Raw genomic sequence first — 27,941 nt, forward strand, 5'->3', positions numbered from 1 at the left:
CAAATCGACCGCAGATCGCTCTCAGGTCGACCCTGGTAGTCCACCCTGAACGAGAAGAGTAAGGTAAGTTGACAGGAGACACTCTCCCATCGACCCAGCGCGGTGCAGACACCGAAGTAAGCCGACCTAAGCTATGTTAACTCCAGCTACGTTATTCAAGTAGCTGGAGTTGTGTAATTTAGGTCGACATACCACAGTAGTGTAGACATCACCCAAGTTTTGCTCCGTCTCAAGCCACAGATGGGTTGAGAGATAAATGAGTGACAGTGGGTCTGCACCTCCCTACATGACCTCATATGGGAGCATGAGGAGCTGTTGTGTAGGCTCAGGCCTGCAGATGCTGCTTTACGGTCTCCAGTCAAAAGTGCACAGCACCCACAGGGCATATACTTGAACAAGAACTGTGAAGGAACTTCTGTGAGCTTCCTGGGATTTATACTTGGGGTCACACCACTTTATTTTATGATCCTATCTGATTTTTTCTGGTAAGTAGGGTTAGGAGTGGGAAAGCACAGGAAGTGCTGTAGTACATGGTTTTGTTGATCCTGTAAATTGCATTCTTCTCTACAAATCAATATTAAACCAATGTCCCAGTATGGTATTGCACATACAGGGCATTGCTGGAGGTGCTGTGTTTTGGAGGAGATATAAAGCTAAGTTCTGGACTACTTGTCAATAAACATCCCAAGGCATATTTTGAAAGAGGAAAGGCGTTAACCCTGGCGTTCTGGCCAAATTCTAATCTGAGTACTTACATTCTGCCTCCCTAAATTTCCCATGTAATTTCAATCAGTTATTCTCTTGCACTTCCTGTCCTTACTCTTGTGTAATGTTGCTGTTCATGGATAAACAACTGTTGCTTCTGAGTGGTGGATGACACGATCCTTACAAATTACTGCATAACTCATAAGTTAAGTCCTTTGGGAACCTTTTAGATGACAGGCACTGCAAGGTAATGTAAACTGATACTCAAACGACTTGGTATTCATTTTTATTTCACTCTAAAATGTTTAGACAGCACGCAACTAACAGACTTCCTGCAGTACTGGCATGGATGTGATACACTTGGCAGACGTGAACACTCTGATGAGAAACTGCTCAACAGGACACAGTATTTGACAATAAACCTTTACGCATATTTTCTATAACAGCTGTTTGGGATATCCTCTGAATCAGGAAGAGCACCTTTCCTGCAGGTCTCCTGAGGAGTTAAGTAATTACTGCATTGTTGGCTGTGGAGGTTTCCAATACTTAAGAACTATATTGTGTTGTAACAATATTAATACAGATAGGTACATGGAATAAAAATGTCCTGGACTCTGGCAAAACCAAGAGAGGCAATTTGTGACAAATTCCATTGGAAAGACCAGAAATTATACGGAATTTCTGTAATCTTTTAAAACGTGATAGATATATACCAGTTCGTATTAGCATTTTAGACAAGGGAATGACTCATCCGCCAATGTATGTTCTAGAAATTGCTGGCTGCCTTTGTGTATGGAAACTCACAAGCACACTTGTATTGTGAGAGGATTCCTCATAATTTTTAGTTTTCTAATGAAATAAAAAATATAAACTGGGAAAACCTGACAGAGACCCCGTCCAAACCCTGCATATAGCCAACTCTCACCTCGTTTCTGTAGGATTTCTTGCAGATCTGGCTTGGCAGCTGTATCTATCAGGGTCTCCTCATCATTGTCTTGATCTGCATCATCTTCTGTTGTGGAAGATCCTACGGAGAGGATTTGGAGTTTGGTCCCTAAGTCTTGGACTTCTGGCTTCAGGAAGGCAGCTGGGCCATCAATGCCTGCAGGCAAAAGTGAAACAGAATGGAGAAATATCACTGCTTTTGTAACTGACTGCGTTAAGCATCACAAGAAGGCATCTCATTTCACCTCTCCCTGCTCAAACACCCTTTCAGAAAACTGATGCATCTGAGTGCCCAGACATTTTCCAAAAGGGGGGGGAAAAAGGCTGTCTTCCCAAAAAAGCACTTTACAGGATTATGAGTCAGGAGATCTAGATTCTAAATCTGGCTCTGACAGACTTCCCGTGTTACCTAGGGAAAGTCATGTTAACCTCTCCAAGCCTCAGTTTCCCCATCCCGAAATGGGGATGATGATACTTCCATTTTCACAAGGTGCTGTGAGTTTAAATTAATTGATTTTTGTAAAACACATTGAAACTCCTAGATTTTTTTTTTTTTAAGCCTTTACTGTCCACAGTAGTCATGTATCAGAAGGGTAGCCGTGTTAGTCTGGATCTGTAAAAAGCGACAAAGTCCTGTGGAACCTTATAGACTAACAGATGTATTTGAGCATAAGCTTTCGTGGGTGAATACTCACTTTGTCAGATGCATGTAGTGGAAATTTCCAGAGGCAGATATAAATATGCAGGCAAGAATCAGCCTAGAGATAACGAGGTTAGTTCAATCAGGGAGGGTGAGGTGCTCTGCTAGCAGTTGAGGTGTGAACACCAAGGGAGGATAAACTGCTTCTGTAGTTGGCTAGCCATTCAGTCTTTGTTTAATCCTGAGCTGATGGTGTCAAATTTGCAAATGAACTGAAGCTCAACAGTTTCTCTTTGAAGTCTGGTCCTGAAGTTTTTTTCTGCAGGATGGCTACCTTTAAATCTGCTATTGTGTGTCCAGGGAGGTTGAAGTGTTCTCCTACAGGTTTTTGTATATTGCCATTCCTGATATCTGACTTGTGTCCATTTATTCTTTTACGTAGGGACTGTAGTCATGTTCTTTGTTAATCACCTTGATGTTAGTCTAGGAATACTCCACTATGTAAGTCACAGTAAACTAGGGGTTGTTCACAGCTGTAAGCAAGATGCCAAACTATATGTAGCCACCACCTGGGTTTCTGGTGGAACCAACGTACCCAAGGTTAACCATATAAAGCAGCTGTGATACTGCAGTTCTTGTCACAGACACTTTCACAGAGGATGCAGTATGTGTCAGGGATATGGAAGAGTGAAGGTTGTTTGGGGTACCTTAAAACAAATTCTAGATAGTTTGGAAATGCAGAGTTAAGTGCAGTCTTTGCTTTGGATTTCTTGGCTTTCTGGTGTTTTTGTATTTTAAAACTGCAACGGTTTACTCAGGTGTTTTACCTTTGGGTTACTGACACATTTACAACCTTCACTCCATCTTAAAGATTCTTGGTCTGAAAATATAAAAGGGGAAGCTATCCAATTTTCATCTCTCGTTCCTCTCAGTTCTGTAGTATCTAGTTTTGTGATTCAGAGGCGTTTTTATTCTCTCCTGTCTCATTTCAGAAGCGCTCTCTCCAACCAGAAAGTTTCTCTCAATCTGCTTTCTCCCAGTTAATTCTAAGCAGGCTATCAGTCCAGCAAGTGCTACAGCTGAAGTCTCCTCTCACTCTTCTCCCAATCTGCAGCCACTGATCCACAGAACAGGAGAGACGTTTAAAGAGATGGGCTGCCAGGAGACAAGATATTTCTAGGAGCAACCACTAAGATTAATAAATTCATTTTTATCCTTTTTAGCTCATGGTCTTCCTTTAATGTGTATCACAAAACCCCAAGGCATACCTGCTACCTCCCTGATAGGTTGGAGGATCCTGGCTCTCATGGTCCTTTTCCTGATACTTTCACAGGATTGTGGGGCTTTCACGGTCCCCTCCTATGCCCCATCATCTGTGGGGCTTCCTGGGCTGTGAGCTCATCACTGCCTCCTGCTACATCACTGTCCCCAATGGTTCTTGCCACTATTTCACTGTCATGCTGTGAGACCACTGAGCTCTTGCCACTGGCTCCTTGCTTTCCCACAGTGCCTATAGCTTTCCTTTCTACCAACACTTCGCTGCTATGTTGCTGTCCCCTCCCTGCCACATGCAGGGCCCACTGATCCCAAAATTTAGGTCTTGCCACATGGCAAGGAGGTAAATCTAATGGATCCTGTTTGCATGTCACAGGGACAAGACTCTGAAAAACTTCTCTCACCCAAACACTTGAATTTGTAATTTGAGATTAGGGTGAATTACCAAGATAGTGGAGAGGAATTCCAGAACTGAGATGAAAGAGAATGCAAAAATCCCTGCCACCAGCAGAGGGCAGTTTACTCCCTCAGAGTGTCAGCAGGAATAGGGCTGTGGCTGAAACCCAATGTGTATAAGGAACGCCAGTGGAGACAGGGGAAACGAAGAAAGCTAAATTCAATATTAATCAACCCCTGTACTGCCTTCCCCTCCCCAATCAGCCTATCATGGCAATTTTTGAGAACTCTGTCTTAAGGATAGTGCATGTTCCTGCTATTCTTTTATTCTGTCCTCCTTTTCTCTTACTGCTTCAGAAAAATCCAATAAATTTCTCCTGCTCCAGATTTATAACTCCCTACATTTCTGGGAACACTACTAAAGTACCCAGGAAGTGAGGAAACTAAACAGTTCCACACACACATTCAGCCAGATGGCTTTGGTCCAACTCTAAGGAGAGATCATTCAGAGGTGGATAGATTTTCTCAGTCTAATTAGCTAATCTGACACTGGAGTCCAGTTCAGGTTGAGAGTTTTTTTTACAGCGCAGTGTTGCTTACCGGTAGCAGCAGATGAGTGACAAGGAACAAATGAATGCTGTAGTGCTGCTCTTCTTTTGTACCCAACAAAATCAACCCCTTTAGTTTCTCGCCCACCCATTCCCCTGGGGAATGTAAATGTGATCACCCCTAAGGTAAAAACAAACTAGCATTAGTAAGAATGTCTGTTGATCAGGAGGGCTACATACCATGCAGGACAACATCGCTGTGAAAAGGGGTGTGGGTCTCAACTAAGGGAGTCTGCTCCTCACACCCTTTGGGCTTTGATCTACGCAGCTTTGCTTCTGGATTTGGCTGCACCATCAAGGGCTCAAGACGTTTCTTCCTCTGCTTCTTCTCCAGAAGAGCTCTCTAAGAGAAACAAAGGAAATGAAGTAAGGATGAATAGCCACACACACTAGAGAGTAGGAGGCAATGCATAGTCCCTCCCTGGCCATTGGCAACAAAGTATTTTATATTGGAACCACTATGAAGTCTGAAAAGCTCTGGTGTGCTCTGATAAGGATGTCACACTTCAGAATGATTCCACTATGCAGACTTCACTGATGACTCTGGAGTGAGGCACTCACTTGGACTCTCAGATTTCATTGCTGGCAGCCAGGGGTCAAGGCACCACCTTAGACTGCGACCTAATCCTTGGCCATCAGCAATCTTTTGTCTTTGTATCCAATATAAACTGCCATAACTCTTTAATTCACACAGAGTTAAATTTAGCAGATTTATTCAGTATCCACTATGAAGCATTTCACAAACTAGAATTAGCGATACAAAACACGTCTCATGGTTTCATTAATCACTGTCCGCAACTTACCTATTTAAAACTGATGGATAGGATAGAAATGACAACCCATCAGGGCCCTCCAGCCTCTCTACAGTAGCTCTGATTCTATGACTAAACATTCTGTCTTTTTGAAGAACATCTTCAGTTATCAAATTTCAGTATGTCAAATGTGTAATAGTACAGATAAGCTAATTTCATATTAAATGCCGAGAAGTATATTTGTGCAATATTACTTTTGCATGATTAAGAATTCAAATATTTTATAGTGAAATCTTAACACAAGGTTGCTCTATCAAGACTTTTAACCATATTTGAGGACTTGACCCAGGAGCAAGCTGGAACAAAACATTTCTAAGAAATGTACAATTTTGACCGAAAAAAATGTTGATAAGAAAACAACCCAGATGAAAAGGGAGAGGGATTTGGACAAAAATTAACTCTCTATGGGAAAGGAAGTTATTAAAGAAATTCATCTTATGACAAAATGCCAGCTTCCTACATATCCCCTGACCTGCCTACTTAATACCCTATTAAAGGATCTACATTTTAAACAGAATGACAAATTAATTTCTTTTTATTAAGTATCAGGGGGTAGCCGTGTTAGTCTGTATCTACAAAAACAACAAAGAGTCTGGTGGCACCTTAAAGACTAACAGATTTATTTGGGCATAAGCTTTCATGAGTAAAAACCTCACTTCTTCGGATGCATCCGAAGAAGTGAGGTTTTTACTCACGAAAGCTTATGCCCAAATAAATCTGTTAGTCTTTAAGGTGCCACCAGACTCTTTGTTGTTTCTTTTTATTAGCAGCTATATTTTGCATTGCACATTACCAGACAAATGTAACTGCTCCTCCTATGGAACTGAGGTAAAGCAAAATAAGGACTGTCCTTGAAATGGGAAAGCTTTCACAGCAAGTATGTACACAAGAGAAGTGCCAAAAAGAGAACGGGTGTTTAGAAATGTGGTCATCCTTTTTAATGTACTCAGATGAGGAGGACTCTCCAGTCAGCAAGCCAGGATCTTTAGCCAGGTTCTTTGACTATTAACCTGATGTTACATAGGAATAAGTAATGTACTATGTAGTATGTTAACATGTCGTAGTAACTTTGCCTCAGTAAAAAGGTTAAAAAAAAAAAAAACCCAACCCAAAACCCACACATCGCAAAATGCCAAAGTTAAACTTGAGACCACACCTCTCTCCCTGCTCCCTTGTGCCTCTGCATTACAATGTGATACAATCTTCAATTACACTGTGTAACAGGTCAAGCACTCACCACCACAGCACCTCCTGCTGGTTGCCTCGGGAATTAGCTCCTCAGCCTCAAAGTGCCCCCTGCTGGCTGGTGTCTCTCCTGCCTCAGGCCCCATGTCCCTCCCAGACCCTGGTGCCCTTTACCTTGGGGTTCTGCCCACAGCAGTATCCCCACAGTCTGGGTCTCCCCTCCCAGGGGAACCCCCAACACTCTATAACCACCTTGCCTCAGTGGCTACTGCCAGTCATCGTCTAGCCCCCATTTACTGGGGCAAACTGCAGTCTGTAATGGCCACTCATCACTGGCAAGGGAGTTGGACCTGCTGCCTTTCTTGGCCCAGCTGTCTCCCTGCAGCCCCAGTACCTTCTTTGGCCTTCAGCAAGGCCTCAGCCTGGGGACTCGTCAGGCCAGAGCTCCCGAGCTCTGCCTGCCCTTCCCCAGCACTGTTCTGCTTCAGGTACCCTCTGCTCCCAGGCAACAAGGTCCTTCCCACTCCAAGGCTGGAGTGAGACTGACCCAGCTCCTCCCTTAGCCCTTATATCAGGGCCGGGTGTGACCACAACTGTGGCTGCTCTTAACCCCTTTTCTAATTGGGTCCCAGCCACAGCCCTCTCCAAGGGCTGCTTTTAACCCCTGCACTCCTGGCAGCTGCCCCACTACACACTGCCACATACTATTTCTCAAAACCTCACTCTTCCAACTGACATTGCTATTGCACTCAGAGATATTATTGTGACTCAGCAAAACAAGTCAGGACTTTTACAGGAAATGGACTCTCTGATAGGAGCTGGCATCCCCAGAGGAGACCTCACAACTGGCAGCTCTCAGACACTGGAGGTCATAGATAGGACAAGAAGGAGTAGAAGCTACAGGGGGAGTCAAGGATGTTTCAATCATTCGTGTTGAGCTAACTGAATGACAGAGAAAAGACGGTTACTCACCGTTGTAACTGTTGTTCTTCGAGATGTGTTGCTCATATCCATTCCATTAGGTGTGTGCGCGCCGCGTGCACGATCGTCGGAAGATTTTCTACCCTAGCAACACCGGCGGGTCGGCTGTGGAGCCCCCTAGAGTGGCGCCTTCATGGCGCTGAATATATACCCCAGCCGACCCGGCGCCCCCTCAGTTCCTTCTTGCCGGCTACTCCGACAGTGGGGACGGGGGGCGGGTTTGGAATGGATATGAGCAACACATCTCGAAGAACAACAGTTACAACGGTGAGTAACCGTCTTTTCTTCTTCGAGTGCTTGCTCATATCCATTCCATTAGGTGACTCCCAAGCCCAACTTAGGTGGTGGGGTCGGAGTGAGACATTGCTGTGTGCAAAACCGCTGATCCGAATGCAGCATCGTCCCTGGACTGTTGCACTAGTGCATAGTGAGCTGTAAACGTGTGGACTGATGACCAAACCGCCGCTCTACAAATGTCCTGTATCGGAACATGTGCCAGGAAAGCAGTCGAGGAGGCTTGGGCCCTCGTGGAGTGAGCGGTGAGGTGCGGTGCTGAGACACCTGCCAGGTCATAGCAAGTCCGGATGCAAGACGTAATCCAGGAGGATAGGCGTTGTGAGGAGACCGGTGAGCCTTTCATTCGGTCGGCCACTGCAACGAAGAGTTGCGTCGTCTTTCTAAAGTGCTTTGTGCGGTCAATATAGAAGGCCAGGGCCCTTCGTACGTCCAGGGAATGCAAACGTTGGTCCTGGCGAGTAGCATGTGGTTTGGGATAAAAGACCGGGAGAAAGATGTCCTGGTTGATATGAAATGGAGAAACCACCTTAGGGAGAAAGGCAGGATGTGGACGAAGCTGCACTTTATCCTTATGGAAAACTGTATAAGGGGGCTCGGATGTAAGCGCCCTGAGTTCAGAAACGCGCCTTGCTGAGGTGATGGCTACGAGGAAGGCTGTCTTCCAGGATAGGTACAAAAGTGAACAGGTGGCTAGTGGTTCGAATGGAGGACCTGTGAGTTTGGAGAGAACCAGGTTGAGGTCCCACGTCGGGACAGGCTGACGCTGTTGTGGGTACGTCCGGTCTAAGCCCTTGAGGAATCTAACGACCATCGGGTTAGAGAATACCGAGGACGCGAGTTCCCCTGGGTGAAAGGCCGATATAGCGGCCAGGTGAACTCTAATTGAAGATATCGCCAACCCCTGCTGTTTTAGGGAGAGGAGATACTCCAAAATGAGAGGAATGGGTGCCTGCAACGGGGACGTGGCTCGTTGTTTGCACCAACAGGAGAACCGCTTCCACTTGGCCAGGTACGTGGTGCGTGTTGAGGGCTTCCTACTGCTCAGCAGAATCTGTTGGACAGAGTGCGAGCATTGCTGCTCTGCCTGGGTGAACCATGGAGCAGCCACGCCGTGAGGTGGAGTGATTGCAGGTCGGGGTGACGCAGCCGGCCGTGGTCCTGCGAGATGAGATCCGGACACAACGGAAGGGGGATCGGTGTCTGAACCGAGAGTTCCAACAATGTGGTGTACCAATGTTGTCTCGGCCACGCTGGAGCGACCAGAATTACCTGTGCCTGGACTCTGCGCAATTTGAGCAGTACCTTGTGGACCAGAGGAAACGGAGGGAAGGCATAAAACAGGTGGTCTTTCCAGGGAAGGAGAAACGCATCCGAGAGGGAGCCCGGAGCTCGACCTTGTAGGGAGCAGAACACGTGGCACTTCCTGTTGTCTCGGGATGCAAACAGGTCTATCTGGGGAAACCCCCACTTCTGGAAGATGGAGTGTATGATGTCCGGACGGATAGACCACTCGTGCGTCTGGAAGGACCTGCTGAGTCGGTCCGCTAGAGTGTTCTGGACTCCAGGGAGGAACGATGCCGTGAGGTGGATTGAGTGGGCGATGCAGAAGTCCCACAGGCGAATGGCCTCTTGGCATAGAATTGACGAACGTGCTCCTCCTTGCTTGTTGATGTAAAACATGGCCGTGGTGTTGTCGATGAGAACTAACACACATCGGCCACGTAGGAAGTTGAGAAATGCCTGGCACGCCAGTCGTACCGCCATCAGTTCCCGAACATTGATGTGCAGGGCTAGCTGGGATGCAGTCCACAGGCCCTGGGTATGGTGTTCGTTGAGATGGGCGCCCCAACCCAGAGATGAAGCGTCTGTGACCAGGTGCAGAGAGGGTTGTGGGGCGTGAAATGGCATCCCCTCGCAGACCACATTGTGATCTAGCCACCAGGTGAGGGAGGTCAGGACCGAGATCGGGACCGTGACCACCATGTTCAGGCTGTCCCGATGTGGTCGGTATATTGACGACACCCAGGTCTGGAGTGGGCGAAGCCGAAGTCTGGCATGTCTGGTTACGTACGTGCAGGAAGCCATGTGACCCAGCAGGGTAAGGCACGACCTCACCGTGGTAGTTGGGAAGGCCTGTAGCCCTTGAATGAGGCTCGTGATGGTGCCAAATCGGTTGTCTGGCAGGATGGCTTGTGCACGTCTGGAGTCTAGAACTGCGCCGATGAATTCTATTCTCTGGGTAGGTTCTAGAGTGGATTTGTCCTTGTTGAGTAGGATGCCCAACTCGTTGAATGTGTGCCCTATTATGTGGACGTGAGCTCGAACTTGCTCTTTGGTGCGACCGCGTACCAGCCAGTCGTCTAGGTACGGGAACACCTGTATCCCTTGCCGACGAAGGTACGCTGCCACGACAGCCATACATTTCGTGAACACTCTTGGGGCCGAGGATAGGCCGAAGGGAAGGACTGCAAATTGGTAGTGCACCGCGTTTACCACGAATCGCAGGAAGCGTCTGTGAGGTGGGTAAATTGAGATGTGAAAGTATGCGTCTTTCATGTCGAGGGCGGCGAACCAGTCTCCAGGATCGAGGGAAGGGATAATGGCCCCCAAAGAGACCATGCGGAACTTCAACTTTACTACGAATTTGTTGAGTCCGCGCAAGTCCAAGATGGGCCGCAGACCTCCTTTGGACTTGGGGATCAGGAAGTAACGGGAATAAAATCCCCTGCCCCTTAACTCTATCGGAACCTCCTCTATGGCCCCCATGGCCAGGAGCGTAGAAACCTCCTGTATAAGAAGTTGCTCGTGAGAAGGGTCCCTGAAGAGGGACGGGGAAGGGGGGTGGGAGGGGGGGATAGAAGAAAACTGGATAGCGTATCCCCTCTCCACCGTGCGGAGGACCCAACAGTCCGAAGTTATAAGGGACCAAGCGCGGTGGAAGTGGGAGAGACGATCCTGAAAGGAGGGGGCTGGATCCTGGGGGATGACTGGGGCGCCGTCCTCGACCGCACCTTCAAAAGTTCTGTCTAGGACCTGAAGGTGGTCTTGGTGGCCCCTGGTTCTGACCGGGTTGAGGGCCAGCCCATCTTCTCCTACCACCTCGCCCTCGCCTCCGGGCCGAGTCTTGTCTCTGACGAGGCGGGGGGGGGGGGGGGGGTAGAAGCGCTGAGGCTGCGGCCTAAATGGTCTGCGCTGAGGGCCCACAACATGCATCCCCAGGGAGCGCATGATTGTTCTCGAGTCCTTGAGGCTCTGCAGGCGAGAGTCCGTCTTGTCTGAGAACAATCCATGTCCCTCAAAGGGCAGATCCTGTAGGGTTTGCTGCAGCTCCGGAGGCAAAACCGAAACCTGAAGCCAGGAGATCCTGCGCATAGCGATACCCGAAGCCAGGGTCCTCGCAGCTGAGTCTGCTATGTCCAAGGAGGCCTGCAAGGAGGTCCAAGCCACCTTCTTGCCCTCCTCTACCATGGCTCCAAACTCTTCCCTGGACTCCTGGGGAATCAACTCCTTAAACTTCCCCATAGAGTTCCAGGAGTTAAAATTGTAGCGGCTCAGTAGCGCCTGTTGGTTCGCCGCTCTAAGTTGCAGCCCTCCGGCTGAGTAAACCTTACGGCCAAACAAATCGAGCCGCTTAGCCTCTTTTGATTTAGGCGCTGCAGCCTGCTGGCCGTGGCGCTCTCGTGCGTTCACTGATTCCACCACCAGTGAACACGGTTGGGGGTGGGTATACAAGTACCCGTAGTCCTTAGACGGGACAAAGTATTTCCTTTCCACCCCTCTCGCTGTGGGTGGGATAGAGGCAGGAGTTTGCCATATCGTATCCGCATTCGTTTGAATCGTGCGGATCAGGGGTAACGCCACCCTCGATGGGGCATCCGCTCCAAGGATATTCACGATCGGGTCATGCACCTCCACTATCTCCTCCGCCTGCAGGTCCATATTACGGGCCATCCTGCGCAGAAGATCCTGGTGAGCCCGAAGATCTATTGGAGGTGGGCCTGTGCACGATGTGCCCGCCACTGCCTCATCCGGAGAAGAAGAGGAAGATGCCTCCGGTGGAACAGGATCCAAGGGCTGGTCCTGGTCTCCCTGTTCCTGGGCTGGAGCATCACCTGTGCCTGGGTCCAGGGCGTCAGGTGGTGCGGACCCAGAAGCCTCCATGCCCCCTGGCGGAGGCCGAGAAATGGTGGACTCCGGGGCCCCTCTGATGGAGTGACCGGAGCGAGAGGTCGAAGCAATTGGAGCCCCTTGCGTCTGATGGTACGCCCACGGGGTCCAAAACGACCAGTGAGATGGGCCATGAGAATGGTCCCCTGTCGTGTCCTGCCAATGTCCCAAGTCCTGTTCCTCGGCTTGCCCCTGAGGGGGGTATGCCGATCTCGAGAGGTCCTCCGAGGAGTGGGACACCGATCTCGATGGCCACGGCGGTGCCGAGAGCGTCGAGACGATTCCCATTGGCTGTGGTGCCGCACGGTGCCGGTCCGGAGATGATCTATCTCTACGCGGTGCCGGCGATCGGTGCCGGGACCGCGACCGGTGCCGATGACCTCGTCGGTGCCGGGAGTCGGATCTGGACCTCGACGAGGACCTGGAGTATGCCCGGTGCCGGGAGCGGCCTCTCGACGTCGAGCGTCGACTGTAGCGGTGCCGAGAACTACGTCTCGACGTTGATCGGTGCCGACGATCATAGCGGTGCCGAGACGTAGAGCGGTGCCGCGAAGAAGATCTTGGCCGCGAGTACGACCGGTGCCGAGGCGATATTCGGTGCCGGGACTGCGAGCGGCGTGGGGACCTGCTTCGGGACCTGGATCGGTGCCGAGGTTCCAGCCCTTGCGATGGAGGGCGCATCAAGGCAGGTTTCCCCCTCGACTGGACCGGGCGAGTCAACGGTGCAGTCGGTGCCGGTGGTTGAGGCGGTGCCGGCTCCGTGAGAGCTATTAAGTCTCTCGCCGCCGCGAAGGTCTCTGGAGTCGACGGGAGGCACTGTATCACCGCCGGTCTCGGTGGAGACGCTATCTGCACCGGACTCAACGGCCTCGGCGCCGGAGTCGACGGTGCTGGAGGCACCTGTTTCCGGTGCTCCACCGGCGGACGCGGCTCTACCCCCGGCACTGGGGGAGCCGGCGTCTTCGGCACGGATGTCCCCGTCTTATGGGCTTTTTTATGCCCTGGGGATAATGACCGGCGCCGAGGCACTGCTTGCGGTGCCGACGAGGTCCGGTGCCGGGGAGGCTTGTCTGACGCCACTCGCGTGGTCGTCATAGCCGGTGCCGCCGGGGCACTGCGCACCGAGGTGCTAGGTGCCGGGGCCTGACTTGTAGATGGAGCGTCCGGACTAAGTGCCGCCTCCATCAGGAGTTGCCGGAGCCGAAAGTCCCGCTCCTTCTTGGTCCTTGGTCTGAAGGCCTTACAGATCTTGCACTTATCTGTTTGATGGGACTCTCCCAGGCACTTCAGACAGGAGTCGTGCGGGTCGCTCGTGGGCATAGGCTTAGCGCAGGAGGCGCACTGCTTGAAGCCGGGAGCGTTGGGCATGAGCCCGGCCCCGCGGCCGGGGGAGAAAGGGGGAGACGACCCCCTTAATCCCCTGAACTACTTAGAACAACTAGAACAACTTTTAAACTATTTAACTATTTAACTATAAACACTAGAACTATAACTATAACTATAACTGTGATACAACAAACTAAGCTAGGGAGAGTGGAGAACAGCTAAGCAGCGCTCCACAGTTCCAACGACCGTCAGGGGCGGTAAGAAGGAACTGAGGGGGCGCCGGGTCGGCTGGGGTATATATTCAGCGCCATGAAGGCGCCACTCTAGGGGGCTCCACAGCCGACCCGCCGGTGTTGCTAGGGTAGAAAATCTTCCGACGATCGTGCACGCGGCGCGCACACACCTAATGGAATGGATATGAGCAAGCACTCGAAGAAGAACTTGATATACCAAGTGAACTCATTCCTTGTGATACAAAGCTGAATGACAAAATTAGCCAGAGTCAAATGAACTATGAATCCCAATCTTAGTGTCAACATATATAAGCCTGTCACTTGTGATGTCATAACAAGTGATAAAGTAAACAAGTTCTAACTTAAATAATTAAGGTAAGACGCTGCTGGACGCATGCGGGTAACTGTGACGAGAACTATGCTTGGTACGGAGAGTTACAAGGTCTGTGAAGGAAAGTGGAGAATCGGATTTTAGTACACTGTAGTTCATCACTAAGCCAAATGGGATGTTCTACATGTGTACAAGTCACTTCCACTAAAGACAGATCATCTTAAGAGCAATCTGAAGGTTGTTCTCACTGATGATAGAGAAGTGGGGACTCTCCACATACTCCTTAAAGTAAGTAGACACCTGGATGGAGGTGTCCTTCTATCATCATTCCCTTCCAAACCTACTAAACTACCCTCTCTTTTTTTGTCTCTGGTGATGGCTCTTTCCCTGCATGTATTCTCAATTGCAGAGCTCAGTTCTTGGCCCTTTGCTCTTTTTTATCTCTTATGGCAAGTTTCCTCAGAAGGTCTGGGGTGTGCACACTGTTTCTTTAATTGCATGATCACATATGAAGGCTAGATTGAATGTCCTGGTTTATTATCCTAGCACTGTTCATGAGCACTGCCCCACATGAGCTAGTTTGTTGTTGTGTTGGTATTCCTGAGGGCTAGGCTACATGGGTTGCTGTTACTCTAATATTATTTGAGTCATGTTCTCTAGGGTGGTTTGTTACTGGGTTATTTTGGAACCTGTGCTGTCCAAGTTAGTTTGTTATTGTAACGTTACACACAAAGGATAGCCTGAACATTAACAATATATTTTATAAGTATTAAAATATTGGTTTGGAAGAAGAAACTACATAAGAATTAGAGAAACTTTGCAAATACATATTGAAGGGCAAATTTACGCTACTGATTGGTAGTCAGACCCTTTACCAGAAATTCAGGTCTGCTGGTTCTGCAGCTTTACAAAATATATAACCAGGCTCAGATCACAGAACATACCAGTATATTGTTACAAGACTAAAAAAACCAAAATATATTCCATAATCATTCAAGAGCAGAAGGAAAGGAAATACGAGGAAAGGAAATGTCATTGAGCAAGACAGCAAGAGTCAACAACACATTATCCTCAAAATAAATATGAAACAGAATCTGTCACTGACATTTCCTTTATCTGACAGACAGAAGAGGAGAAGGGAAGCAAGAGAGACATTATACATGCAGTAAAAATATACCCAGTTACTATAGGCATCGGAGATTGAATTTGGGGGCCAGTATCTGATACCAGTAAACTAACTCTCTAAGAGCAACCTCACTGATTCTTCTACTAGGCCAGGTTTTTTAAGTGTTTGCTGCCCTATAAGTTTATTTCCATCTTAGGCCTAGTCTATACTTAAAACTTAGGTCAACATAGGAACAGCGCTCAGGGGTGTGAAAAATCCAAACCCCTCAGTGTAGACATGGTTAGGTCGACAGAAGAAAGCTTCCATTGACCCAGCAACCATCGCTTGTGGAGGTGGAGTTACTGCAGTGATGGGAAAACCCCTTCCATCGCTGCAGAGTGCGGCTATACTATGGTGCTACAGTGGCACAGCTATGGCACCGTAGCCATGCTGCCGTAGCGCCAGTAGTGTAGACATAGCCTTAGTACAGTACAATTCTGTTTTAACAAAGGGTTTATGGGACACACCAAAACTTTGAGAAAACAGGGGGTCTGTATACGTGGGACAGTATTTCATCATGCACACTTTCATTTAACAAAAACTTTTGGTTAACCAGAAGGTAGAAAAAAAATGGAATAATACGGTCATTTGTTTTAAAAGAGTTTCTCTCTATTTCTATGTTTGATTAAGGCATGGAAAATGTGCTGCCTCCCTGTTATTTAAGTAGGCTTAGCAGATTTTTTTGTTTAATAATTTTGATAGATAGTATCAATATTTATTTTTAAGCATTGTTTTAGATTTTTTATCTATTTAAATTTTCACAGTTGTGAAATTATGGGGGAGGAGAGGTCAGACAATAATTATTTAATGACAGTATATGTTAAGATTTCAAATGTTAAAGCTACTTAAATGGTGCCTCTGCTCAGGCTGCACTAAATGCTAGCGTAACACCACAATATAATAGATGGGAATATTTTTCCGTCCCTTTGAGTGTGTATGGTAAAATCAATATTTACCAACATTTACCAATACAAATCTAATCCCCCAAGCATACATTGAAGGCTGTTAGAGTGCAGTTCACTTTGTTTGAACGAGATGGCATAACAACTCTATAATCAACATTGTTAAGTGTTCTTTTAAAAATTCTCTTACACTGATGTGATGTCCAAATAATAGAATTGGATTTTGTTTACTTTTGGCTAATATCAACTCTTTCTTCCATCCCTATATTATAATGGAGATTAATGTACTTTAGGGAAAAGACACAGGAGCAGTATGCTCCATTTGTCCCCGATAAGATAATGAAAGGACATTGGTTATCATGATGCATTTGACACTTTGGAAACATTATATATTAAAAACTTTCCATGACATTTTACTTTCAGGCTACACAGGATTCCTGAAAATTCAGAACACTGTGAACACAGGAAACAAAATAATAATACTGAGTCTATCAAATTTCCAGCAAGCTGCCCAGGGAGTTAGGACCATCAGATCTAGCATAACACAGCAGACCAATGGGCCATCCAGTTTGGTTTTCTGTGCCTTAGGGGAAGACGCAAGCCCTCTAATAAAGCACGTGAGTGTGCAATACTACACCATTTATTTATTAATAATCGTCATCGTTTTTATCGCAACCACAAATGTGCTAGGCACATCACAGAAAACATATAAAAGGCAGATCTCTGCTGTGGAAAAAGTTGCTCCCTGAGCATCATCTGGTTAACTGTTTAGGTCCTGAGTCCTGTGGCTTAATAGATCTTTAATTTCTATAATAGCTGGGATAAACATTGCAAGATGAAAAAAGCCTGTTTAGTGTGTGGTGCACAATATATGACCAGCATGTGGCCTCTCACAGTGCCCCTGCAACCTGCTGCTTACCTCTCTCTTTCTGCAGAATTTAAGCTTCTATTTATTAAAAAAAATAGACCAAAATTTTCAGAAGTGTTTAAAGGTAAAAATTTAAATCTACATGTACATACCTAAATAAGAGGTCTAATTACCAGCACTGCTGTGGACCTGCAGCTCTAACAGATTGAAGTTCCAAAATTTGTCACAAGTCTCTAGTCACTATAGTTTTGCAGAGAACCTTCTGAATGCAAACAAATACAGTTCTCTTTAAATGTGTCTGCAAGCAGCCTAAAACAGAACCTCAGAGAGGTGTGAACTACTCCCATCCCTCTACTTAGGTTAGCCCCGTTGCCTAACAACATCAAATGACATGTAGTATTGTACTCTCTTTTATTTTAGAAGAAAGATCCAAAGTAAGTACTCTATCCAGTGTCTTCGGTTAATCAGACATTATTTGTAGAACCTAGATAGGGAGAAATCCTGTTCGGTCTGAGTGGTACAACCAAAGACCTAAACCCTTCCACTGACTTCTTTAGGCCTTGTCTACACTGGCAAGTTTCTGCGCAGTAAAGCAGCTTTCTGCGCTGTAACTCCCAAGGTGTACACACTGCCAAGCCATTTAGTGCGCAGAAACTGTGCAGTTGCAGCACTGTAAAAAAACCACCCCAACTAGAGGCGTATAGCTTTCTGCACTGGGGGTACAGCGCCGTGGTGCCAGTGTAGACACCCTGGTCGATTACAGTGCTGCAATTGGCCTCCGGGAGGTGTCCCACAATGCCTGTTCTCGCCTCTCTGGTCATCAGATTGAACTCTACTGCCCTGCCCTCAGGTGACCAACCATGAGCCCCACCCCTTAAATTCTTAGGGAATTTTGAAAATCCCCTTCCTGTTTGCTGTGTGCTGTGTGCAGTGATCTCAGTGCATCTTTCCAGGTGACCATGCCTGCTCCACGCACTTGGCGATCCTCTGCTTGGAGCAATGCCGAGCTGTGGGTCCTCATCAGCATTTGGGGAGAGGAGGCTGTCCAGTCCCAGCTGCGCTCCAGCCATAGGAATTATGATACCTATGGACAGATTTCACGATGCATGACAGAAAGGGGCCATGATTGGGACACACTGCAGTGCAGAGTTGTCGCGATGCGATGACTCACGGTGTGGCGCCTCCTGCTGGTCATCCTGGAAATTAGCTCTTCCAGCCTGGAGCACCCTCTGCAGGCTGGTGTCTCACCTGCCATTGGCGTCCGTGTCCCTCCCGGACCCTGGTATCCCTCTACATCAGGGTTCTGCCCCCAGCAGTAATCCACAATCTGGGTCTCCCCACCTGGGGGAACCCCCAACCCTCTATCCCCACCTCGCCTCAGTGGTTACTGCCAGACACCATCTAGCCCCCACTCACTGGGGCGGACTGCAGTCTATAAACCACTCATCATCGGCAAGGGGGGTTAGGACCTGCTGCCTCTGCCTATCTCTGGGCTGCCCTTCTGCAGCCCCAGTACCCTTTATAGGCCCTTAACAAGGCCTGCAGCCTGGGGTTTTATTAGGCTGGAGCTCCCCAGCTCCTTCTGCCCTTCCCTAGCACTGCTCCACCCTAGGTACCCTCAGGGCGGGTGCAAGGATGTTTCACGCCCTAGGCGAAACTTCCACCTTGCGCCTTCCGCCCCCCGCGGCAGCTCCCCATCCCCCCCCGCCCTGAGGCGCCCTCACCTATGGCAGCTCCTCCCCTCCATCCTGAGGTGCCCCTTCCACTCCCCATGGCAGCTTCCCCCGGCCCGGGGAGCCGTGCAGCAGCTCCCCGCCCCAGCTCACCTCTGCTCCACCTCCTCCCCGAGCACGCCATCACCGCTCCACTTCTCCCGCCTGCCAGGCTTGTGGCGCCAATCAGCTGATTGGCGCCGCAAGCTTGGGAGGGAGAGAAGCGGAGCGGGGCGGCTTGCTCAGGGGAGGAGGCGGAGCAGAGGTGAGCTGGGGCGGGGAGTGGTTCCCCTGGGTGCTGCCCCCCCCTTTACTTGCTGCAGGCTGCCCTCCCCGTGCCCCCCTGCCCCAGCTCCTTCCGCCGAAATGCCGATGACGACCAGGGTGGCCGAAGATCCGGCCGCGGTGGTCGCCACCGAAGGACCCAAAATGCCACCCCCCAAATGCTAGCATCCTAGGCGACCGCCTAGGTCGCCTAATGGGTTGCACCGGCCCTGGGTACCCTGCTCAGCTCCCCAGGCAGCCAGGTCCTTCTCTCTCAAGAGGCTGGCGAGAGAGTGTCCTCTTGAGCTCCTGGCTCACAGTCCTTTTATAGGGCCATCTGTGGCCTCAGGGCCGGCTTTAGCAAGAGCGGGGCCTGATTCCTGGGGGCGGGGCTTGCTGCAAGCCCCGCCCCCAGGAATCGAGCCGCACTCCGGCCCTGTTCGCTGGGCTTGGGTCCGGCCCAGAGCCCCTTGGCGGCCGGAGCCGAGCCGCGCCGCGGGGGCCAGGCCAGAGCTGCGCTGCGGGGGCCGGGCCAGGGGCCGGACCCAGAGCCGCGCCGCGGGGGCCGGGCCAGGCCGGGGGACTGGAGCCACGGAACCGGGGCCGGACTAGGCCGTGCCTCCCCGGAGCCCTCCTCGCACCCCCCACCACCCCGGGTTATCTGGTGCTGCCTGCCCGCCCCTGCTTCTTTTCAGACTTCCCACGAACCTCTGATTCGCGGGAAGCAGGGGCAGGGGAGAAGCAGGGGGCGGAGCGAGCAGGGGAGGGGAGGAGGGGGAAGTGAGCTGGGGGCGGGGTGGAGAGCTGTGGCGCGGGGCCCTCTTGGCGCAGGGCCCAATTCAGGCGAATTGGCTGAATCGGCCTAAAGCCGGCCCTGTGTGGCCTGATTGGGGAGTGGCCTCAGCTGTGGCTGATTCCCCAATCAGCCTTTCCCCAACCACAGCCCTCTCCAGGGCTGCTTTTAACCCCTCCGGGCAGGAGCAGGATGACCACCCCGCTACAAGGGTCAAAGTGAAGGAGCTGCAGAACACCTACCACAAGGCACGGGAGGCAAACCGCCGCTCTGGCGCTGCGCCCATGAGCTGCTGGTTCTACAAAGAGCTGGATGCAATACTCGGTGGCGACCTCATCTCCACTGCGAAGGCCACTGTGGATACTTCGAAGGCTTGCATGCCAGTTGAGAGTGAACCGAGCCAGGAGGAGGAAATCTTGGATGAGGTTGTGGAGGGGGAGGGGAACACAGAGGCAGAGAGGACTCGGAGGTCAGAGATGCATGCAGCCAGGAGCTCTTCTCTACCTGGGAGGAGTCTAGCTGGTCACAGCAGTCAGAGCTTAGCAAAGTGCAAACAGGAGAGGAGACCCCTGGTAAGTGGCTTTGATTTTGGGAATCGCTGAAGCGAGTTGTTGGGGGGAGGAGGGTTGCAGAAAGCAGGCTTGTATCTGTATGATGTGCGTACCACCACATGCCTAGTCTGAGTGGTGGAACAGGTTGTTGATTGACTCCCTCACTTCATGGGAATCTGCCTCAGAGATCTCCAGGAAACTCTCATGGAGATACTGGGCAATCCACTGCCACAGGTTCTTTGGCAGAGCTGCTTTGTTTCTTGCCCCATTAAGGGTAACTTTCCCGTGCCACTCTGCCATCACTGGGAGGAGGAGAGGGGAGGGGAGGGGAGGGGAGACGACAATTGCTGCACACAGGCAAGTCGCATAAGGGCCAGGGTGGAAGCCGCAGTCTTGGAGAAGACCCTCCCTTGATTCCCTGCTCACCCTCAGCAGCGAGATATCTTCCATAATGAACACAGCCTGTGGAAAATGTAGGTACAGTAATGATTATAAGCCCCCCTACAGTGCTGGCTCTCCCCAACAGCCATATGCAAAGTGTACAGTACGGTCCTGGAACACTGATTTCTCCCGCCCTTGTGATTACTCACCATTTTGGGGGTCTTGTGGCTCATGTGTGCTTTCCTGGGGTCAGCCAGTTAGCGACAGGTATGGGAATAGTGGCTGTGTTTTAAATCACTGAATCAGTGGTCCATGTGTTGCAAACAATATTACTTCTGTAAAATGTTGCATTTTGGCTTCACAGAGATGACCTTGGGAGCCCAGCCTCCCTCTTTGTTATGACTGGCTGAACGGTTGCGCAGAATTAGAAAGTGGCCATGAAAAACTAAAGAGGACTTTCTGCGTGATGTCATGATGCACTCCACGGCCGAAAAACAACAATCGAAGGAGTGGCTGGACAGTGAGAAGAGGGACTGAAAAGAGAACGTGGCATGCCAGAACGAAGCGCTTAAACCCTATGGAGCGCCAAGCAGACACGCTCCAGGCGCTACGAGCTTTTCAAACTGAGCAGTTCCCCCCCCCCTCCCCTGCAACTGCTGTCGCTAAACTCTTTCCCATGCGCACCCCAGACACTGCCAACACACTCTTCTCAACCTCCTGGCTCCAGTCTGTACCCGCAGCATTCTACTCCTGCCCCGTCACAGCCCAGCCCTGCGGACTCCCTGTACCCACTGCACTCAACCCCTTTCCCTCTGCAGTTTAGCCCTGCTGAAGTACAGTTCCCACTGCACTGTACTCCAAAGGACAAGGTTGCATATGATATCTGGACATACACAAATCTTTAACCGTTCAGGGACCCCACCTCCTCCTAGGACCCTCCCTTCCCCCATCCCCCTCAGTGCTGATGTGTTTTTTTGTTTGTCTCTCTCCTTTGTTTTGGTTTGAAAGGAATTTAATGGAATAAATTGAAAGCAAACAGAGCCCTGCAAAGCAACAGGCAATTTTCTTAAACCTTCACAGTGCATCAACTGCACCAATCACAATCACCTCCTAGCATAACAAGCACTGCACTCCTGAGCATAGCAACAAATATTAGTGGCTTTCAGCTTCAAATTGCTGCCTCTAGGCATCCCTGATCCTTATGGCCCCATGCTGCACCCCTCTAATAGCCCTGGTCTCTGGCTGTTCAAATTCAGCCTCCAGGCACTGAGCCTCAGCAGTCCAGCCCTGAGTGAAGCTTTCATCCTTCCCTTCACAAATATTATGGAGCGTATAGCACGCGGCTATAAGCATAGGAATATTGTCATAGGCCAGGTCCAGCCTCCCATATAGACAATGCCAGTGGGTCTTTAAATGGCCAAAAGCACACTCAACAGTCATTCTGCACTTGCTCAGCATGTTGTTGAACTGCTTCTTGCTGCTGTCAAGGTGCCCTGTGTATGGCTTCATAAGCCACAGCATTCAGGGGTAGGCGGGGTCTCCCAGGATCACAATGGGCATTTTGACTTCCCCTAAGGTGATCTTCTGGTCCGGGAAGAAAGTCTCTGCTTGCAGCTTCCTGAACAGGTCAGTTTCAGAAAGATGCGTGCGGCATGCACCTTTCCGGATCAGCCTGCGTTAATGTCCGTGAAAAGCCCACGATGATCCACAAGTGCCTGGAGAACCATAGAGAAATACCCCTTCCGATCAATATATTTGGTGGCTAGGTGGTCTGGTGCCAGAATTGGAATATGCGGCCATCTATCGCCCCTCCACAGTTTGGGAAGCCCATTTGTGCAAAGCCATCCACGTCATGCACGTGGCCCAAAGTCATGGTCTTTTGGAACAGGATGCTATTAATGGCCCTGCACATTTCCGTCAACACAAGTCCAACAGTCAACTTTCCCAGTCCAAATTGGTTGGCGACTAATCGGTAGCAGTCTGGAGTAGCCAGCTTCCACAATACAATCGCCATGCACTTCTCCAATGGCAGAGCAGCTCTCATTCTTGTGTCCTTGCACCGTAGGGCTGGGGTGAGCTCGTCATACAGTCCCATGAATGTGGCTTTCCTCGTCCGAAAGTTCTGCAGCCACTGCTCATCATCCCAGAGGTGGATGACGATGTGATCCCACCACTCAGTGCTTGTTTCCTGAGTCCAAAAGCAGCGTTCCACTGTGGTCAGCACCTCCATGAATGCCACAAGCAATCTCGTGTCATAAGTACTATGAGTGACAAGATCAATGTCTAATTCCTCTTGCCTTTATAGTTTAAGGAATAACTCCACTGCCACTCGTGATGTGTTAGTGAGAGCGAGCAGCATATTGGTCTACAGTGTGGGATCCATTCCTGCAGCCTGAAGAGGCAGAGTGCGCAGTACACAAACTGTTGAAAGATGGTGACAAATGTGGACAGATGCACAGGGACTGCTGGGATGCAAACCAATGCATCATGGGGCACTGGGACAGGACCCAGGATGCCCTCTACCTTCCCATAACTCTTCGTGGCAGAAGAGGAAGAGATGCTCTGTGGGATAGCTGCTCAGAGGGCACCGCTCTGAATACCGATGCAAGTGCCGCAAGTGTGAACACGCTATTGCGCAGGCAGCTGATAGTGTGAACATACAACAGCGGTTTCCCTTCAGCACTCTCTGAGCGGCGCTGTAACTCTGCCAGTCTAGACATACCCTTAGATAATGTCATGCATACCTACACAGAAACAACATATCTGACACTAGAGACAAAGGTAGAACAAACTTCAGTGGCTGGAAGCTGAAGCGAGAGAAATTCAGACTAGAAATAAGGCACAAATTTCTAAGTGAGGGTAATTAACCACTGGAACAGCTCATCGAAGAATGTGGTAGATTCTTCATCACTTGGGAGTCTTTAAATCAAGCCTGGGTGTCTTTTTATAATATATGCTTCTAGTTCAACCATGAGTTATTGGACTCTATACAAGAATTACTGGGTGATGCTCTATGCCTTGTGTTAGCAAGTGAGATTAGATTATCATAATGGATTTCTGGCCTCAAAAATCTATGAACATAGTGGTGGATTAGTCACTGGACCTATGGAGCCCATGCCCGGGGGGTCTGGTAAATTGGGGGGCCCCCGAAAAAAATCCGCCCCCAGATGGCGGAAGCCCAGAGCCCCAGAAAAAGTGCCTTGTGGGTCAGGGGAAACTCCAATGCCCCAACCCATAGCAGTGCCGGGTGGAGCGGGGAAAGCCCCCACATTCTGACCCCGCTCCCCAGCAGAAGCGCCATTTGGGTGGGGGAAGTCCCCAAACCCCAACTCTGCTTCCTGGCAGAAGCACCAGACGAAGCCGCAGCACCTGGACCCAGCTGCGGCCTCGGACTGGAGGCGCTTTCACTCCCTGCCGTGGCCTCACAGCTGGGGGAGCTCTCACTTCTTGCTGCAGCCCCAGGGTCATGATGAGGGGGACAGAGCTTCTCTGGTCTTGGGGGGGCAGAAAGGAGTAAATGGGTGGGGGAGCAGAATGGGTGGGACTGTGGGTGGAACAAGGGTGGGGCCGCAGATGGAAGGGGTGGGGAGCAGCCCCACCACATGCTCTGGCTGAGGGCCCCACCAAACCTTAATCCGCCTCTATATTAACCTATACTCATTTTAAATTTCACAGGGCAGAATAGTAAGGATGAATATGTTTATCTAAGTGCCCTAAAGGGTATGGTGGTCTGGGCATTCAGCAAGTTGTGTATCAATCAGCTGTTTGGAAAGAGATACAATTCCTGCTCTTCTCCCAAATCAAATGCTAAGCCAAAAATGGGTTGTATGTAGAAAAAGGAAGACAGAAAGTTGCTGGAAGTCTATCTTGACAGAGGGGTTAAGCAGCTCTTTCTACTGTTTAGAGAGTATTTTTCTTTCTGCTTTGATGTTTAAACTGGATAATTCCCTACAGAGATTAATTCTCCTCCTCTCTTTTGATCCACTCAGTCTTGTGATGACTGAATCCTAATGAAATGAATAAAACAACACTTGCAGGAGGCACAAAATATCAAGGAAATCAAAACAAAAACTGTGGCAAGCTTGACTCTTAAACTAATGATAACCAGAAAATCCTTGAAGGCAAATGGAAGAGATTAGTTCTAATCGGTCTCTGTCCATCATTCCAAGCATTTATATCAGACTCATCACCCTGTCTTTGTTTTACTCCACACATGGTCTCACATGCCATAGGAGTTGCTCTGTACCTTTTGCAGTTGTTTACACCAGTGCAAAGTGGGTGCAAAATGCTGGTGTTTTATACCCACTTTGCACTGGTGTAAAGACTATAAAAAACACAGCAGTGAATCAGGTGCATCCAAGAGGCACAATGGGGGGAAGAAAGAAGTGCAAGCATTTGTCTCTCCTTCCCTATCAGAATAAAGAAGCGGCAAACTCAGACTCATAATGTGAAATGTGGTTGTAAATTCCGGGAGACTGATGTTTTGACCATTCTCTTATAGTAACACTTGTCAGCCTCTGCACTGCCTGTTCACTTACCTGGTTCTCTAGTTTCAGCTGTCGCAATTTCACACTTTCATCTTCAAAAATACTGTGAAAAGGAAAGAGAAAAAAAAATTATTATTGCTAGTAAAAATCATTTACATAGCACTGTAAGTGTATGTGGTGCTCTACAGAGTAAGACACGGTTCCAGAACAAACAAGTTTATAAACTAGCTGCCAGCCCACAATATACTTTTTACCATACTGTGAGACCCAACAGCCCTTTGATATATGTAAAAACTCACTTTTATAGAGCAGTTTAGACAAGACTGAGCTATGTATTAACCACGTTCCCGAGGCAATACCGAAGCAATTTTCAATACTGAACAATTTAATTGGCTGAGTCATGAGCCAATTTGCTGCTCCAATGCTTAACAGTTCAAAGCAATTCACTATGATCCTGGTTCTCCCACAAATATCTACATCTCAGAGTTCTGCACTCCCTGGCTCCTCAATCCAGCTCTTTCCTCTTTGTGGATTGCCCAGGATCACTAGTAAAAGACTGTATTTATCCAGTTTTGATATGAATTTGACCTGATGTATAAAAATTGATGATTTCAGTACTGAAATGTTCTATAGTTAGGTGATGCTGTGGTTGGCATTAGGAATTTGCTACCCACTGATATTTTAATAGGTAATAACATTGTAGCCAATGTAACGGTCCTCAGGAGCCAAAAAATCTCACTGTGTTATAGGTGAGGCTGCGTTATATCAGGGTAGGGAGAGGAACCGCTCACTGCCCCAGCTCACCTCCTCTCTGCCTCCGCCTCCTCCCCGAGCGCGCCACCACCCCTCCGCTTCTCCCTCCCTCAGCTGATTGGCGCAGCAAGCCTGGGAGGGAGGAGAAGCAGAACTGCGCTCGTGGGAGGAGGCAGAGCGAAGGTGAGCTGGGGTGCGGCGGCCCCAGGGAGAGCCGCAGCAAGTAACGGGCGGGCGCAGAGGAACCGCTTGCGGTAACACAAATTCGGATATAACGCGGTAAAGCAGCCCCGTCCGCCGGAGCGCTGCTTTACCACATTATATCCGAATACACGTTATATCGGACCGCATTATATCGGGGTAGAGATGTATTATAAGCAGGTCCCAGGAAAAGTATGGGTCTGATACACCTGCTTTGTCTGCAGTCAGTGAGGAAGGCTGTGAAAGGGGAGGGAAATCCTAGTCTTTTTCTGCTGAGAATAGCAGCTTGCCTTCTGAGAAGGAATTTGAAAGTTCTTCTATTGTGTTAGAATCTGCTCTGGGTTTAAGTGAAACACACAAAGAATTTCTGGTAGTGATCAATGGCTCGGTGTCTAGTTGGCAGCCGGTATCAAGCAGGAGTGCCCCAGGGGTCAGTCCTGGGGCCGGTTTTGTTCAACATCTTCATTAATGATCTGGATGATGAGATGGATTGCACCCTCAGCAAGTTTGCGGATGACACTAAGCTGGGGGGAGAGGCAGATACGCTGGAGGGTAGGGATAGGGTCTAGAGTGACCTAGACAAATCTGAGGATTGGGCTAAAAGAAATCTGATCAGGTTCACTTAGGACGGAAAAATCCCATGCACTGCTAAGGCTGGGGACCGACTGGTTAAGCAACAGTTCTGCAGAAAAGGATCTCGGGATTACAGTGGATGAGAAACTGGATAGGAGTCAACAGTGTGCCCTTGTTGCCAAGAAGGCCAACGGCATATTGGGCTGCATTCCCAACAGATCGAGGGAAGTGATTATTCCCCTCTATTAGACACTGGTGAGGCCACACCTGGAGCACTGCGTCCAGTTTTGGGCCCCCCACTACAGGAAGGATGTGAACAAATTGGAGAGAGTCCAGAGGAGCATAACGAAAATGATTAGGGGACTGGGGCACATGACTTACGAGGAGAGGCTGAGGGAACTGGGTTTATTTAATCTGCAGAAGAGAAGAGTGAGGGGGGATTTGATAGCAGCTTTCAACTACCTGAAGGGGGGTTCCAAAGAGGATGGAGCTAGGCTGCTCTCGGTGGTGGCAGATGACAGAACAAGAAGCAATAGTCTCAAGTTGCAATGGATGAGATCTAGATTGGATATTAGGAAAAATTATTTCACTAGAAGGGTGGTGAAGCACTGGAATGGGTTACCTAGGGAGGTGGAGGAATCTCCATCCTTAAACGTTTTTAAGGCCCAGCTTGACAAAGCCCTGGCAAGATTGATTTAGTTGGAGTTGGTCCTGCTTTGAGCAGGGGGCTGGACTAGATGACCTTCTGAAGTCTCTTCCACCCTAATCTTCCATGATTATATATGCTCAGCAAACTGATCCTTCTTTGGAACAAGAAAGAGTGGCAGTTCAGAATGATACCCTGGCTGGGAAGGAAAGGGTAGATTTTTTTATGCAAGAAGGTTTGTTGTATCAAGAATCCTCTATAGGAAGAAATGGCATCCTAGTAAATTTGCAAGGAAATAGTTGTGCCTCAGAGATACAGGACAGAAGGACATTTAGGAGTGGAGAAAATCTGTGACAGGCTGAAGAACAATTTCTATTGGCCTCATACGTTTCAGACAGTGAAAAATTATTGCAAAAGTTGAGATTTGTGTCAGAAGCTTAAGGATTTAAAGGGGCCTTACAAGGCACCACTGCAATCTTTACCCATTATTAAGGAGGCATTTGCCAGCGTGTCTGCAGATATTGTAGATACTGTAGATCTCTCACTAAACCTTACAGGAGTGGAAAGAAATACAATACTTGTGGTGGTGGATTCTGCCACCGGGTATCCTGAATCCACAGCCTTGTCTAATAATATTGAAGCTGAAACTGTGGCTACAGCTTTATTTACCATTTTCAGCAGAGTAGTATTTCCCAGAGAAATACGGACAGATCATAGTGCAAACTTCACAACCATGGTCTTAAA

General features: G+C 49.1%; 1 protein-coding gene across 1 annotated transcript in view; it reads right to left on the minus strand.

Annotated features, from left to right (window-relative positions):
- TULP3 (TUB like protein 3) overlaps nt 1–27,941 on the minus strand; it is a 103,141-nt gene that overhangs the window by 33,335 nt on the left and 41,865 nt on the right. Inside the window, 3 exon segments of the mRNA XM_054039686.1 lie at nt 1,631–1,807; nt 4,750–4,912; nt 25,076–25,127. Of these exon segments, the coding sequence (XP_053895661.1) occupies nt 1,631–1,807; nt 4,750–4,912; nt 25,076–25,127 (392 nt within the window).

This window comes from Malaclemys terrapin, chromosome 1, assembly GCF_027887155.1.
Source record: "Malaclemys terrapin pileata isolate rMalTer1 chromosome 1, rMalTer1.hap1, whole genome shotgun sequence".
NCBI lineage: Eukaryota > Metazoa > Chordata > Testudines > Emydidae > Malaclemys > Malaclemys terrapin.